Here is a 15,662-nt window from a genome sequence, read left to right on the forward strand (position 1 = left end):
AATGTCATTTTGATAGTAGTGGATAAATTAACAAAAAGCGCCCATTTCATTCCCGTAAGAGATACTTGTGATGTTGCTGACGTAGTTCAAGTATTCATAAATGAAGTTATCAAATTTCATGGAGTATCTAAGAAGATTATATCCGATAGAGATTCGCGATTCACTTCTAGATTCTGGACTTGCATGCAGACAGCCTTAGGAACTCAACTAAATTTAAGCACTGCTTACCATCCTGAGACTGATGGGAAAATAGAAAGAGTAAATCAAGTACTTGAAGACATGTTGCGAATGTATTTTATGAATCAGCAATCGCACTGGGAAAAGTATTTACCCTTGGTCAAATTCGCATACAATAACAGTTACCACAGTTCGATTGGAATGCCTCCATTTGAAGCATTATATGGCAAACCTTGCAGAACACCGTTAAACTGGGACAAGTTAGAATATCGAGTGATAATAGGACCAGAATTAATCCATGAAATGGAAGAACAAGTAAGACAAATTAGACAACGATTAAAGGAAGCACAGGATAGGCAAAAGAGTTATGTTGATGCTCACAGAACTGATAGGAGGTATGAAATAGGGGATCAGGTTTTCATCCGCATCAAACCGAATAAAAGTACTATTCAATTAGGAAAAGGGACAAAGTTGTCACCCCGATTTATTGGACCATTTAAAGTCGTGGAAAGAGTTGGGCATGTTGCCTATCGTCTTGCCCTGCCACCTCACCTGCATAGAATTCATAATGTATTTCATGTTTCTGTATTAAGACATTATATAGCTGATCAATCTCATAACCTTCAATGGAAGGAATTGCAGGTATCGGACGAGGGAGTTGTATCAGTCGAACCATTACGTATACTGGAATGCAGGGTTCGACAGCTCAGGAATCGCCTGGTGGACCAAGTTAAGGTCCAATGGGACAAGTATAGTCCTAGGTCAGCTACTTAGGAAAATACAGAGGACATATGTCAAAGATACCCTAATCTATGTCAATTTTGAAGAACTTTAAACTATGTTTAGTATATATTTACTTCACTGCAATCAGAGACTCAGAACCATTTTGAATGATTATATATAAACGTGAAATTTTGTGATATAATATATGTTTAACTTCTGTTGGTACATGGATACCAAAATGATATATGTTGTTGATCTTACTAAATTATAGTTGTCAAAGTAAAGTTTAAGACAGTTAAATGATTTTACTTCTGATAGGAATTAAGATATTATAAATCTGTTTTATTTATACATGTCAATATGATCAATGGAATAGAAATCAGGGAATAATTACATTTTAAATGAAAGTCAAACGACATGCATAGAATATGGCAAAATATGTTATACTGTAGTGACATATGTGAATAATACATGAGTTATTTTGAATATGCTGATGCACATTTTACGAATGCATGGATAAGTGTATGATTGCAGATAATAAACAGTTACAGGGATGACCACGTGATGACAGAACCTCAAAACAATTAAAGCTCAAAGTGATTCTATGATAGGGTATTAGCCCTAATTCTACTGGGAGAGGTGGAGGTGTTGCCCACCATTTATCCTCCAAACCCTGGAATCATGGGAGGACTGTGCGAATCACGCTCCCCTAGACGCGCGATGATGACTGTCGGATGCTTACTGGGAATCAGGTCGGTATAACCAACGTTGTCACTTTAGAGTTTATGAATGGTTAGGTCAGTAAAATTGACGCCATCGCATACTCCAGTAGAGGACGGATAGGATGGGAGCAGAAGAGATTAGGAAGGATAGGATGATTTTAGAATAGCTTGGGCACCTGGATAGGGCAAGGCATGACCATTAAAATCATAAACCTAAAACATTAATTTTATAGTCTCTTTATATTAAAATAAAAAAATTTAAACCTCGGTTTACAAACCTAAGAAAGGTGCACTGATTACTATCATAAGTAATCAGATAAAATAAAAACTCTAACTTCGGGACGAAGTTTTCTGAAGGGGGAGTGTATGTAACGACCCATCTATAAATACAAAGAACGCAAGCATAATAGCAGGCATACGGTACATGCATATGATAGCTACATATGCATATGTCGCATACATCGCACTAGTATTTTATACTAAATTGATTATAAGTGCTAAATACCACGACACTTCTTGGAATAGAAGTTCTACTCTTTCATCAATATTGCGTAATGCATGGTTACATCTTAAAAAAGGACTATACATATTATATGTTCCAAATTATTGATAAAATTATATTAATAAATTAATAAAATAAATGTTAAATATTAATATAAGTAATTAATTAAAAGAGGATCCAAGTATAAAGTTTATAATGTTATATTTAAAACAAATATATATAAAACAATGTGATATATTTTAAATGTTATAAAGTTATAATGATACATGTATAATGTTTAAAGGTTATAATGTTTTGAATGATACATGTATACACCATGTATTGGTCATATTAAAAAGAATAATTAATAAAACCATATGGTTTAAAACATAAAGGGACTCATTCACGACCTGAGAGGAGAGCAGGAGGGGATACGTGGGCGCGGGCCTGTGATCAGCAGGGTAAGTGGTGGCTACAGATGGAAGGGCGGCCATCGCCAAGCCAGAGCATAAAAACCATGGAACATGGAATTCGGAGGGGAACACAAAAACCAGAGGGAAGAATTCAGAAGGAGAAGGGGAATCAGCCATTGGAAGAGCTTGAGAGTTCTGAGGTTCTAGGCATGGGTGAACAGTCAGCTTCTATTAAGAAGCTTACTGGATTGAGCAGCCAGGCTCTGCTCAGTCTGGCTGGGTGGATTCGTTCTCTCGGTAACTGGAGCAGCGTAGCCGGAGGCATCTTCAACTGCAGGAGTACAGGTAGGTACCTCAACAGTCCCGTTAATTGATTTTGTTAGGTTTCTGTTGAAGTGTTACAGGTTCATGCTTTAAAACCCTTACTGTTTTTTTTGCATCTGTTTATCGGTTCTTACAGGTCTCCTGAAGCTTCACGAGGAATGGATCCACACGCTCCCCCTTCTACATCTGAGTAGATCTCAACTTCTATTCAAGGTACATCTTTCACAACTCGGAAGATCCCTGATATAACATAGACAAAGCATCCCACATCTCCTTAGCAGTCCCTCTGCTAGCGATGTGACAGACCACATGATCCTTCACTCTGTCTAGGATCATTCTTTTCGCCTTTGCCATCTCAGCCTTGTATTTCTTCAACGGATTTGCATCTGCAGGGACAACCACCATGCTGTCGACGTATGTCTTGAGGGCATGCTCATCTAGAAGGAACGACATTCTTGCCTTCCAGATGATGTAGTTGGATGCCCCATCCAACCTGTCCTAATCCCTCAAGCCACTGGTTGCCATTTCTACCACAAATGTCGAAAATCTCCTCTCTCCTTTGCGTTGCTTCTGGGCTAGCGTACGCACTCCCTATTAGAGCTAGTAAAACTGTTACCCCTTGTTGCTGCTTAGCTCTAGAGAATTTGAATTCCTTGGCTAGGAATTCTTTGAGGAAGAAGTTCCCTCAACCGTGCTTCTCCTCTCTCTTTTGATGATTTTCTGCCTAGAAAACTACCTGCAAAAAAATCTGCGTCCCACCAACTCTCCTCGCACTAAGGCTTCTGCGTTGCTCCCTCTGCCCTGGCAAAAACTCGATCTGGAAGCCCTTCTCTCCGTCGACTCACTCAGAGAGAGACTACCTCGAAATTTCAGCCCTCCGGCTAAGAACTACACAAACCCTCTGGGGTTTCGAACTACTGCCTCCTACAGCTTTTCGATTTCCCTCTTCTGCTCAATGTTGGGTTCTCTGGCACTGCTCTTCTTGTTCCACCTGCAGCTCTGATACCATGTGAAAATTCCTAAACAGGAATCCCTACTGCAGCAACTGATGATATTTCTCCAATTTGTTAAATTCCTTTAAACAAATTACTTGCAGTTTCCTACGAAAAATATCGAAATACATATACTGTAGCCTTCACTTAATTAAATTATATGTGGAAACAAGAAATTGAGCAAGAAAGAAAATATAAAACAATAACACTGTTATTTTTGGACAAATGTCCCTGGAAAAACCCAATGCGGGAAAACCAGTGCAACAGTTCTAAGGGTTTATTATTATTAAGCAATAGCAAATTCTGAATACATCTCAGAATACCTCAAGGGTTATTCAAATACAAAAAGAAATACTAGTAGAAAGATTTGTGAGATTACCTCAGACAATCACTGAGAAAAATCCCGCCTGATCCGGTCACTGGATGAGGTGCCTCTGGTAGGCTTTGCACTACCTCTGCGCAGTCCTCATGTAGTCCCTGTGTCAGCCCCTCTAGACACTGCGTCACCCAACCAACTGATCGATTTGCTGCCCAGAGTCACTGCTCTCAGCCTCCCAATCTCACACCCCGATTCCCAGCTTCTAAAACTGACTCTGTTGCAAAATTTCAGACTCTCTCACCCTCTGCATGGCCCTACGTCAGCCTCTGCGTGAGAGTTGCTGGATCACTCTCTACCTCTCTTTGCTGATGATTCTCCGACTGAAAAAATCTCTCTCTCCGGATGCTATCCTTGCCCCTCAACTACAAGAAATCTACTCGATTAGAATTTCCTCTTGAGAACTTCTCACCTCAGAAATTCGATCTCTTGATCTCTCGGTGTGTTCTCCAAGTGCCCATCAAGCTTCTTCTTATAATCCTCTCATTGATTAAACAACGACCCATATTAGATCCTAATCAATGGCTAGGATCATATTGACTTGATCTCCGCCTTCTTCTAGAAGTTTCACCCACAATTTATATTAATACCCTTTAATTATTTTAATTTCCTCAGTTTCGACTTAGGGTCCCATTAAAAATAATTAATTATTTTAATAAAATTATCTTCGGGTCGAATTTCCCAAAATGATTTTGGGTATTGGAGAATGCATTTGTCTAAGCCTCCCTGCAAATTTTGAAGCCTAGAGCACATCCGATGCTACCCAAAATCAACAAAACATAGTTTCCTACTTCGGAGGCCTTTCCCAGTCTCCTCATCTCACTGCCCACACCCCTAGGTTGCTCGCTATGGTGGGAGTCTAGTGTCACCTCCCTTCTGTGGGTAGGGAGTCCGTGATGAAATGGGTGCTATGTTCTTGGGGATTGCCCCCTGCAAATCTTTAGCATAAGTCACCACCTCCTGCAAGGTAGAGGGCCTGCCTGACTTCACCAGTCCACGCAATGGCTCAAGTAATCCCTCTATGAATGTGTACACCCTTCTAGCATCGGATAGGTCTGGCACCATAACTGAAACCCTAAAAAACTATGATATATAATGCTCAGGGTGGCCAGTCTGTCTAAGTTGGGCCAACTCCTTGAAGTGAGCCTCCGGGTCCCTCCTATCAAAACGCTCCACCACTCTCTGTGTGACGTCCTCATAAGAGGTCATGCTGACATGTCCCAATGTGGACAAGCCATCGAACTACCACTCATGTGCTTCCCCCTCCAAGTGCAAGGTAGCCATTTTGATGGCTTCCACCTCTGTCATCCGATTAAGTTGGAAATAAGTATCCAACTTCTCCACCCAAGCTCGAGCTGTACACTTGGTAGAGCCATCATATGTGGGGAAGTACATCCTCCCAATGGTATGCTGTAACTCTGAGTTCTATGTACTCGGTCCCCCACTGTACCTGCCCTTCTCATTCTGTTTGAGCTGGCAATAGTATCTGAATGACAGGGCTGCTTTGAAATCTTCCCCCATGGATTGCCACTCCCTGAAGAAATCTCCCATGGGCATTTGGTCATCCAGTCCTCCATGCTCACTAGGTGTTGATGGTAGGAAAGTAGGTAGTGTGAAAATTCCTAGATCTAGCAATCTCAGGAATCCTACTGCAACCAACTGAATCTACTTCACCTAGATCGTAAATTACATTACAACCTTATTTCAGATTTCTTCTTTAAACATTGAAGTAAATTACTAAAGCAGCCTACACCAAATTAAATATGATTTTGAAACATAGAAACTGAGCAAGGAAATACAAACACATAGGTCATCGTTATTTTTGGACAAATGTCCCCGAAAAAACCCAATGCGGGAAAACTGGTGTGGTAGCTTTGAGGTTTTATTATTATGCAAGAGAAAATCTAAGTACAATTCTATGATGCTCAACTAGCAATCCGACACAGAGAGAATATTGAACAAAAGACAGGTGACATGATCTCACCCTGTCATTGGAGAATCAATGACTGATCCTGCTGAACTGGAGGCTCTGTGTCACCCTCTGCGTGGCCTCTGCGAGAACTGCATCACTCCTGACAGTTTCTGCGTCACCCCTCCTGGGTATTATGCTGCCCCTCTTCTGAATCCTCTGTTGGCTGAGAAAATTGATCTTCTGCCTCCCGGAATCACACCCTGGCTTCCAACAACTAAAATTCGACTTCCCTTAGCAGAAAACTCGACTTCCCCTCAAGGACTGCGTTGCCTCTGTGTCAACACTGCATGGGCCAGCGTCGGCCTTTCTCTGGACGTCTTTCTGTCCTCTCTCTGCCTTGTACTCTCCGGAAATTCCTTCTTCCAGATTCTCATTGCCCCTCTGCTACAAGAAATCTCCTCAATCGATTTTTCCTCCTAAGAACTTCTCACTTCAGAAAATCGATTTCTTGATCTCTCTTGGTGTATTTTCCAAATGACCCTCAAGCCCCTTCTTATATCTTCCTGTTGGACAACCAACAACCTCTATTAACTCCTAAGCAAAGACTCGGATCATTTTGACTTGATCTCTGTCTTTATCTAGAAGATTCACCCACAATTAGATTAGCACCCATTGATATTTTAATTTTCCTAAGTTTAGACTTATGAACCCCATTAAAAATATTAATTATTTTAATATAATCGTCTCTGGGTGGAATTTACCAAAACGGTTTCATGGTTCTTTGGAATGCATATGCCCAAGCCTCCCTGCAAAATTTGAGGCCTAGAGCACATCCGATGCTACCCCAAATCAACAGGCAATGTGGTTTTGGATGGTCCACTGAAAGTTGGTGGGTGAGTGGCTAGTGAAGGGTGGTCATACTATTGTGAGGCCCCTGAAGTCTCTCCAAATGAGAACTCACGGTGAAGGCTCTTGTCCCTATTATGTTGTTTGATCTCTTCCAACATCTCTTTCTATCCCTTAGCCAAATCATTCAGGACCTTCAAGAGGCTACCAAATGCTGCTTTGTCCTTACTCCTTGGCTCCCCCATCTCCGCTACAACTATTGCCTTCCCACGTGCCTCTGTATCAGGTGTAATCTCCAACTCTCTTTCCCTGCTCCTGTACCTCTACCTCTGGTAAGTCACGTTCTGCCTATCCTCCTCGTTCATAGGAAATTTCCCCCATAACTGAGCCAAGATCAAAGCTCTGATACCACTATAATGTTCCTAATCAGGAAAAACAATGATATGCAAAGCAAATAACAAATACAACACCAACAAATTTCAAACACTTAGTAAAAACCCATGTAAACTCCAGAAATAAGAACTGGTTGAGCCATTTTATTAAGCAATTGGGGAAATAGTACAATAGTGTGGAAGGAGTGCACCTGGGCAACTAAATAACACTATATGTCAAGCCTATACTTGTCTTAAGCTTACATGACTTCCTTTTATACTTAATACCTTCATCGCTAATGGCTTAAAAATACACTCTATTGTGTAATAATTGTATAAGATGTTTGTGGTATGTTTTTGTTGGACGCAAGAACTTGCAAAGGTTAATGGTGCAACTTTTTGCCACTGTGAAATGGTTCCTCTATAACATTGATGGTGTAATTTCTTTTTCTGGCTAACTAAAAGATTATTCTCTTAAAGTAAGGAATTAGGCCACCAACTCTAATTTTTACTACCACCAGCAAAATGATTTGGCCATGGGCTTGAATTTTTTGCCAATAGCAATAGAACATAGTCATAGGATAATAGGGAACTAGAAACCCACTACGATTTTCTTCTTCATTGTTCCTCTTTTCAATACTTGATTTATTCTTCAAATTCGTAGTAGAGATGCTCAAAGCGGTTGGATCTAATGGTGGAAAGCAAGGAGTTTGTCAGCATTGGGAAAGATTCAATTCCCATTAGGGCCTAGCCTAACGCCATGGGGCACCTTGAGGTAGTGGGAAAATGTGTGGTTGCACCCAAAGAGATTATATTGAATGGTCTCATGCCTTGTGCACACATAAGTGGATCAAATTCCACCTCTATGTCCTTCAATTTTATAAAATTCAAATTTTGCTAGCGTTATTAGTTTCAAAGGTTCAAGGGCCTCATTCTATATGGCAATCCAAGTTCGAAACTCAGTGATAGCTAAGATACACCTAAAATCTAGCCAAGTTAAGGATTGGCGTGGCCCCAGAAAAGTGTGATCCTTGGGTGATTTTGACAACTTCAATGTCCTTGGATTGTAGTTTCTTAGACCACAAGCTAGTCTCGCAAGTTACATACATGCTAGCAAAGAAAAAAATGCAACTGTGGAAATTATAAATTTTAAGTGGTCAAAGGCTAACTTTTGCTCAAAAACCTAGAGTCAAAAAAGTTTCGAACATTATGAAAAATGCTTGGATTAGCAAAAATGCCCTAAAATTGCTCAAATATCGATGTAATGAACAATAATTCATTTATGGATATACAAAATAAATAGAATAAATAGTTGAAATTTATATAGGAGAAGGATATATGATTGGTAAATGAATGAATAAGATATTTACAATAGCTTGTGATATTGTGTATAAATATACATTGAATAGTCATATCCGTGAATAGACATATACCCTTTTAATATTATTATTGTTGTTATTATTACTATTATTATTATATATACTTTTTATTCCTTATAAATAAACATTCTGAAATCTTAAATGGTTGTTTCGGTGCAACCAAAAGAATAAGAAAAAAAAATAATTCCATAAAAACTCATAACGAAATCTTTGAAAAGAGGAATAGGGCAAACAATCATGAGAAGAGATCATTTTTCATACCAATGTTGGATCAATGTTGCACGAAGCGGGAGCGAAGCGGAAGCGCGGAGCGCGGAAGCGTCATTTTCCAAAAATCTAGGAAGCAAAGCGTCCGCGGAAGCGTCTGCTATATATATATATATTTTTATATTTTTTTGCATTTATACTCAAAACAAACATCCCAAATACCAAATTAATTGTAGAAGACATGAAAACATGCATATTTTTGCATAAATCAAGATAGATATGGCATCCATGATTCCATTGTAGTTACTAGTATGTACAACAATCATCTATATTCTAGCTATTACAAACATACATCAAATTTTTAAGCATATTATAAAACATAAAACATTTAAGCATATTATAAAACATAAAACATAGAGCATATTATGATTTATCTAGCAAGTGAGCAACTGTAGGCCTCTGTGCATTAAAATTGATAAATTTCTTGCTTAAATTGTAGTTAGTAAATTTTAGAACAAATTCGAAATTTAATTTGGATATTATATTCTGTTTTGGGCATTACATGAATTTAGCAATTCAATTGTAAAATTAAATGGGAAAATTTTGATTTAAGCATTACATAATATCATCGAAACTCTGAAGTGCCTTGATCGAATTTCTATGTATGTGATGCAAAGTCCTTATCCTTGTAATATCATTGTTATGCGTCAAGACTTTGACAGTGAAACCTTCTCACCGAACCCTTATCATTGAGACTGTGTTAGGTACCAAGATCTTCTTATTGTGATGAAAACTTTCTCACTGTTGTGATACCAAATTTGTATCACTGTAGTTATACCAAAATCTATTGATGACTGTTCTTACTGTTGAGGCACCAAGACTGTGGTAGCACAAAACCTTTAATCTGCATTACCTTACTGTGGTACCCAAATTTTATTTCAGAGATAATTCGAGTTTCTGTGACTGCATCACTGCACTGAAGTGTGATCACTGTAATATCACCGAAGTGTGATCACTGTAATAGCATCGAAATCAAGGTAGCATCGAAACTGTGATAGGAATAACAAGGTAGCATTGAAACTGTGATAGGAATAACAAGGTAGCATCGAAACTGTGATAGGAATAACATTGAGTCACTGTAATACATAACAGAGCTGTCTCCATTGCAATCCGCATTCTCAAAAACCAGGAAGCGCATTAAAATTTTGGAATCGCGCTTCGGAAAAAATGGAATCGCGCTTCCTAGGGCGCTTCCGGAACGCTTCCGTACGGGACGCGATTCCGGCCTAGGATCCGGGGGGGGGGGGGGGGGGGGGCGCTTCCTGCAACACTGTGTTGGATATAGAATTGAGCTTGGATAATTGCTACATGTAGATGATGGTAGCTAAATAGATTACAATAGATTGCAATCAAATATTTTTATTTATCAGTAAATTAAATCTCTCTCTCTATATATATAGATAATCACACTTCTAACGTGATCCCAAAATATAATATAGGGGCTTTAAAGTCAGGAACCACAAAGAAATAAGTTAATAAGTCAACCCAAAGTCAACCACCAAGGCAATGAAAATATAGGGCCTTTAAAATCAGGAACCACGAGAAATAAGTTAATCACTCCATCCAAAGTCAACCACCAAGGCAATGAAAATAAAGAAGACCCACCCTAGATGTGTAAAACAAACAATCATCCCATTACTGTCAAAGGAATCCCTAAACGTAAACAGAAATCGTGGATGGAAGAAATTATTAATAAACAAGGAGTGTTTCAAATGTCGTCTGCGATGTTACCATTATATAGAAGTATGAGACATGTTATCAAATTCAAGACTAGTAGAGTGCCAATCATGATCGAGTAATATCCTTGCCCACTCTACTATAAGAATGAACTTGAAAGGATTAGATAAGTGTAGCAATCAGGTGCAAACATTTCCAATGAATGATCTTTTGCTGCTCAAGTAATCCTAGTGCAAAACAAGGATGTTTCCCTTTGAGTCAGCATCAACTGTCAAGCACTAAAGAAAATCGCTAGAAAAGCTCTTAGTACCATTCTTACTAAAATCGGTGTTATTCTTCGTGGATCCCGTTATACTCTACAGTGGAAATGGGGAGGAAGGCCACAAAAAAGTAGATAAAGTACTTCTAAAGCTGTTCAATTCTACACCAAAAGGTCCCAACATAATTTTCGCCAGAAGCCGGAATGCTTAGGGCACGTCATTTGGCAGGAAAGAAGGAATGAGTACAATTCAAGTATAGACTCTGATTGCAGTGAAGTAAATATATACTAATCTAAATTCTTAACCATAAAATCTTTAACCAGTTATTATTATGAAAGTAATAAAGAAAATAATAAATATCTCAATATCCGGAAGTGACCAGAACAGGAAACTGGTCTCGAAAGTACTACCTGCCATAGCACCAACCAAAGAGTGCCATTGGCATCTCTTGGAAACACAAGAAAAAAAATGACACGATAAATTGTAAAAAAGGGGTAAACCCTAGACAAGAAATAGAATTGATTCTTTTTAAGAAGAGAGACACTAATCTACACCAGAATCAGTGGAGTTAGTACCATCATTGACAAAAGTGAAGGTATCAATGCAGAGCCTGAGAATGACATCTAAGGAATGTTTCTTAACCTCTCCCCAACCTTCCCTTTCAAATTTGTCCCCTGGAGTCTCACTCTGTGATTGTGAATGGTATTGGTAAGTTTCACTTATTGGAGGCGCCATATAGAAAACGATCTTTCTAAGTAACTACCAAAGGTGATTTGGTTGTATGTCTTTGATTATGTCTGGAAGCATAAATTAGACTATGAAATAATTGATTTTCGGTGTAGATCCTGCTACGAAGTACAACATATGGCAACACCCTACACTAAAGACAAATCTGAGAATGTTGTGGAACACTCAAAGCCCATATGATCTCTCACCAAAAGGCAGTGCAACTGTAGGCTTACTTGGTGGAATGACACCTATTACCTCCCAGATCTATACTTAAACTTACAAATCCCTGTAAACAAGTGCAGGCCTAAGTGTAGGAATCAGGTGCAAACATTTCCAATGAATGATCTTTTGCTGCTCAAGTAATGTTTCCCTTTGAGTCAGCATCAACTGTCAAGCACTAAAGAAAATCGCTAGAAAAGCTCTTAGTACCATTCTTACTAAAATCTGTGTTATTCTTCCTGGATCCCGTTATACTCCACAGTGGAAATGGGGAGGAAGGCCACAAAAAAATAGATAAAGCACTTCTAAAGCTGTTCAATTTTACACCAAAAAGTCCCAACGTAATTTTTGCCAGAAGCCGGACTGCTTAGGGCACGTCATTTGGCAGGAAAGAAGGAATGAGTACAATTCAAGTCTAAGAAAAATTTCAGTAGCTGAATAGCTGGCACCACAAAATCTCAAAATTATGATGATTCCTCATACTCACAAATACTTCGTTACTATTCATTGAGGATCATAAGTTATAACACATTAGCAAGAAGGTCATTTACCTGGTCAAAGCCATCAACTGCTTTGACGAGGATAGAATAATAGACCTTGTGAGGTTTATCCTTCTTCCTCTCTTCTACTTCATCAATGTAGGCCACACGTAGAGATGGGTATCTGCAAAAACCATCAGGTATATCAACTGACCAACGATTCAATTTAAATAATCATACAAAAATATTGTCCTAAAACCAAATAGAATCTGAAGAATGGAAATAGTCTTACTTACGTCTTCATAAGGTTTAAAATGTCAGCTGCACGCTTTTTGTCGAGTCTCTTTTGTGTACCATACCGTTGGCAGGAGACAACATATGTAAATTTCATGTCAGCGACTGCCTGCAATTGTGCCCACAATGATCGCTGGCTCTTTTTTTTCTCATCAGTCATCGATTCAATCACTGTCTTGTAGCCTTCCAAAATTTCTGCAGAACCAAAGCAAATTCATAAGAAAACAAGTTTCAAAGAAATATTTTTAAAAGCATGAGATGCAGTCTTTCATAATGGAACCGGATGAGATGACCGCAGGATCAGTCGCATTCCCAGGAACAATTAACCGCCAAATGTTGTTTCAAAGCTATCAACCAACATGATAAGATTCCATAACTTTAAAAACATTTTTGTACCTCCATCTTTTGCCATATCCAGAAAGGATTGGAGTTCCAAGGCTTTTCTATAGTACATCATTCCTCTGACTGCCAAAACAAGAGTATAAAGAACTGTATGTGCATTCAGGAAGCAACAAATAGACTGCATCTACCATATTATTAAAGATTATATATAATACCAACTATAATTTCAACTTGTCTAAAAAATTGTTCACATTCATCTCCCAAACCTGTCCTGGTCAGGGTTTGCGCTCGATAAGATACCCAGTGACGAAGTTCATTGATTTTCTCTGGGGTTCGCAAGAGCTCCTCAATATCTCTCTCTTGTGATCGCAAGGCCAGGTCTTCAGTCCCAAAGACACGTTGCAGAAAATTTTTCCATTCATCTGTTTAACAAGGAAAAAAAAAACTAGTGAATGCAGAGACAGCTGATCTGAATGTCAAATGGTCAGAATTGAATAGCTCTCCAAAATGTATGAAAAATACAGTATATACCCACCTGGATAAATTTTCTGCAAATAGAAAATAATAGAAACCCCATCTTCATTCTCTTCCTGAAGATCTTTCTCCGAAATCAGAACTTCTTCCGTATAATAAGGAGTCATGACACTGGGGGAAAATAGTTGACAAAAGTTATCACGTCCAATTTCAGACACAAAAGGCTCTTTACGACTGACAAAAATTATTTCAACAGATAATTCTATTCCTTGTCAGAGGATAAATTCAATTATCACAAAAAACTAAAAATGCGATTACAAGGCTATGTTAGTTATGATGCATTTTATCATGAAGGTCTAAGCACAGCCAGCTTTACTAGTGAAAATACACAACACAAAAATCTAAATTCTTAACCATAAAATCTTTAACCAGTTATTGTTATGAAAGTAATAAAGAAAATAATAAATATCTCAATATCCGGAAGTGACCAGAACAGGAAACTGGTCGCAGAAGTACTACCTGCCATAGCACCACCAAAGAGTGCCATAGGCATCTCTTGGAAACACAAGAAAAAAAATGACAAAATAAATTGTAAAAAAGGGGTAAACCCTAGACAAGAAGTAGAATTGATTCTTTTTAAGAAGAGAGACACTAATCTACACCAGAATCAGTGGAGTTAGTACCACCATCGAGAAAAGTGAAGGTACCAATGCAGAGCCTGAGAATGACATCTTAGGAATGTTTCTTAATCTCTCCCCAACCTTCCCTTTCAAATTTGTCCCCTGGAGTCTCACTCTGTGATTGTGAATGGTATTGGTAAGTTTCACTTATTGGAGGTGCCATGTAGAAAACGATCTTTCTAAGTAACTACCAAAGGAGATTTGGTTGTATGTCTTTGATTATGTCTGGAAGCATAAATTAGGATATGAAATAATTGATTTTCGGTGTAGATCCTACTATGAAGTGCAACATATGGCAACCCCCTACACTAAAGACAAATCTGATAATGTTGTGGAACACTCAAAGCCCATATGATGTCTCACCAAAAGGCAGTGCAACTGTAGGCTTACTTGGTGGAATGACACCTATTACCTCCCAGATCTATACTTAAACTTACAAATCCCTGTAAACAAGTGCAGGCCTAAGGGAATCCAAGAGGGCTGTCTAACGTCACCACAACACCTCCTCAATATTTTGGCCGACTCTCCTTTGGCACGAGGGGGGAATCTCTAAGTAAAATGATTAAGATATTATTTGATTAAATGGGTGAAAAGATAGTGATCATGAGAGACATCCATAGTACCAACACTTGAATCTTTGGATTGCAATGCCTAGACCCTTTAGTCCCATATCCTCTTGTTCTTTAAAGCACTTCTCCCATATCTCTAAGGACCACATGCTTCACTCATGCAACCTCAACACCCTTTACTGTGCAACCTTTACATTCATTTAGGAAATGTCAAATGCGTTCAAATGGATTTAGGGTGGAGATTATTACCACTCATCTTGCACGAGGCATATACTAGTGATTTTTTTCACAACCCTTGTGATTTTCATCGCAATGAGATTTGGATGGTTAGGGTTTTCACTTGATTCTATGGATTGTTGATGACACATGATGATGTGCTAGAGGTATTGATGATGTATTTCTTTGCATATTGCTTATCATAGGGATAGCATTACACTTGATCATGTGATGTCTTAGTATCCACTCCTTGCTAGAAGATTGGACATGAGGATGTATGGATCCCTAGGTGGAGTGCCCTAGCACTTTCGGGCTAAGTGTATATTGTATTATCTTGATCATCGGGTTGGTTTTGTCATGGCATATAGAGCTTAGCATACACTCACTTACACATGGTTTGTTACTTGGATGGAAGTTGGGCATTGTTATGAATAAAATAATACAAAATATTAAATAATTATATCTATATCTATATATGTAGATATATAAAATAATAATTAATAATTATTTATTTATTAATAAAATCGTTAATTACAGATTCTAAGGTTGTTTCTAACAGTGCTATCAGAGCCTCTCGGTCCTCCGGTCAAAACCGGCGTTGCACACATAGGCGTATTATTTCGCAACCATATTGTCCGCAACATTTCGAGCATCATTTCCTCTATTCGTTGTATTGTCGTCCGTGTCATCCTGTTGTGATTACTGCTCTATTCTCCCAGGTCCCGACTTTCGCACTTAAT

At 38.6% G+C, this 15,662-nt stretch overlaps 1 protein-coding gene across 3 annotated transcripts in view; it reads right to left on the bottom strand.

The window, feature by feature from the left end:
• The window catches only part of LOC149169165 (callose synthase 3-like), a 425,897-nt gene that overhangs the window by 97,589 nt on the left and 312,646 nt on the right, over nucleotides 1–15,662 (bottom strand). For all 3 annotated transcript variants that reach the window (XM_089428591.1, XM_089428590.1, XM_089428589.1), the window contains exons 29-33: nucleotides 13,519–13,628; nucleotides 13,250–13,405; nucleotides 13,038–13,106; nucleotides 12,644–12,836; nucleotides 12,420–12,531 (exon numbers count right to left, since the gene is read on the bottom strand). In XM_089428591.1, the coding sequence (XP_089284717.1) occupies nucleotides 12,420–12,531; nucleotides 12,644–12,836; nucleotides 13,038–13,106; nucleotides 13,250–13,405; nucleotides 13,519–13,628 (640 nt within the window). The remainder of the gene's footprint in view (nucleotides 1–12,419; nucleotides 12,532–12,643; nucleotides 12,837–13,037; nucleotides 13,107–13,249; nucleotides 13,406–13,518; nucleotides 13,629–15,662) is intronic.

The sequence above is a fragment of the Pinus tabuliformis genome, chromosome 4_2, assembly GCF_031772625.1.
Source record: "Pinus tabuliformis cultivar Carrire ecotype Pingquan chromosome 4_2, CPIR1, whole genome shotgun sequence".
In the NCBI taxonomy this organism is placed as follows: domain Eukaryota; kingdom Viridiplantae; phylum Streptophyta; class Pinopsida; order Pinales; family Pinaceae; genus Pinus; species Pinus tabuliformis.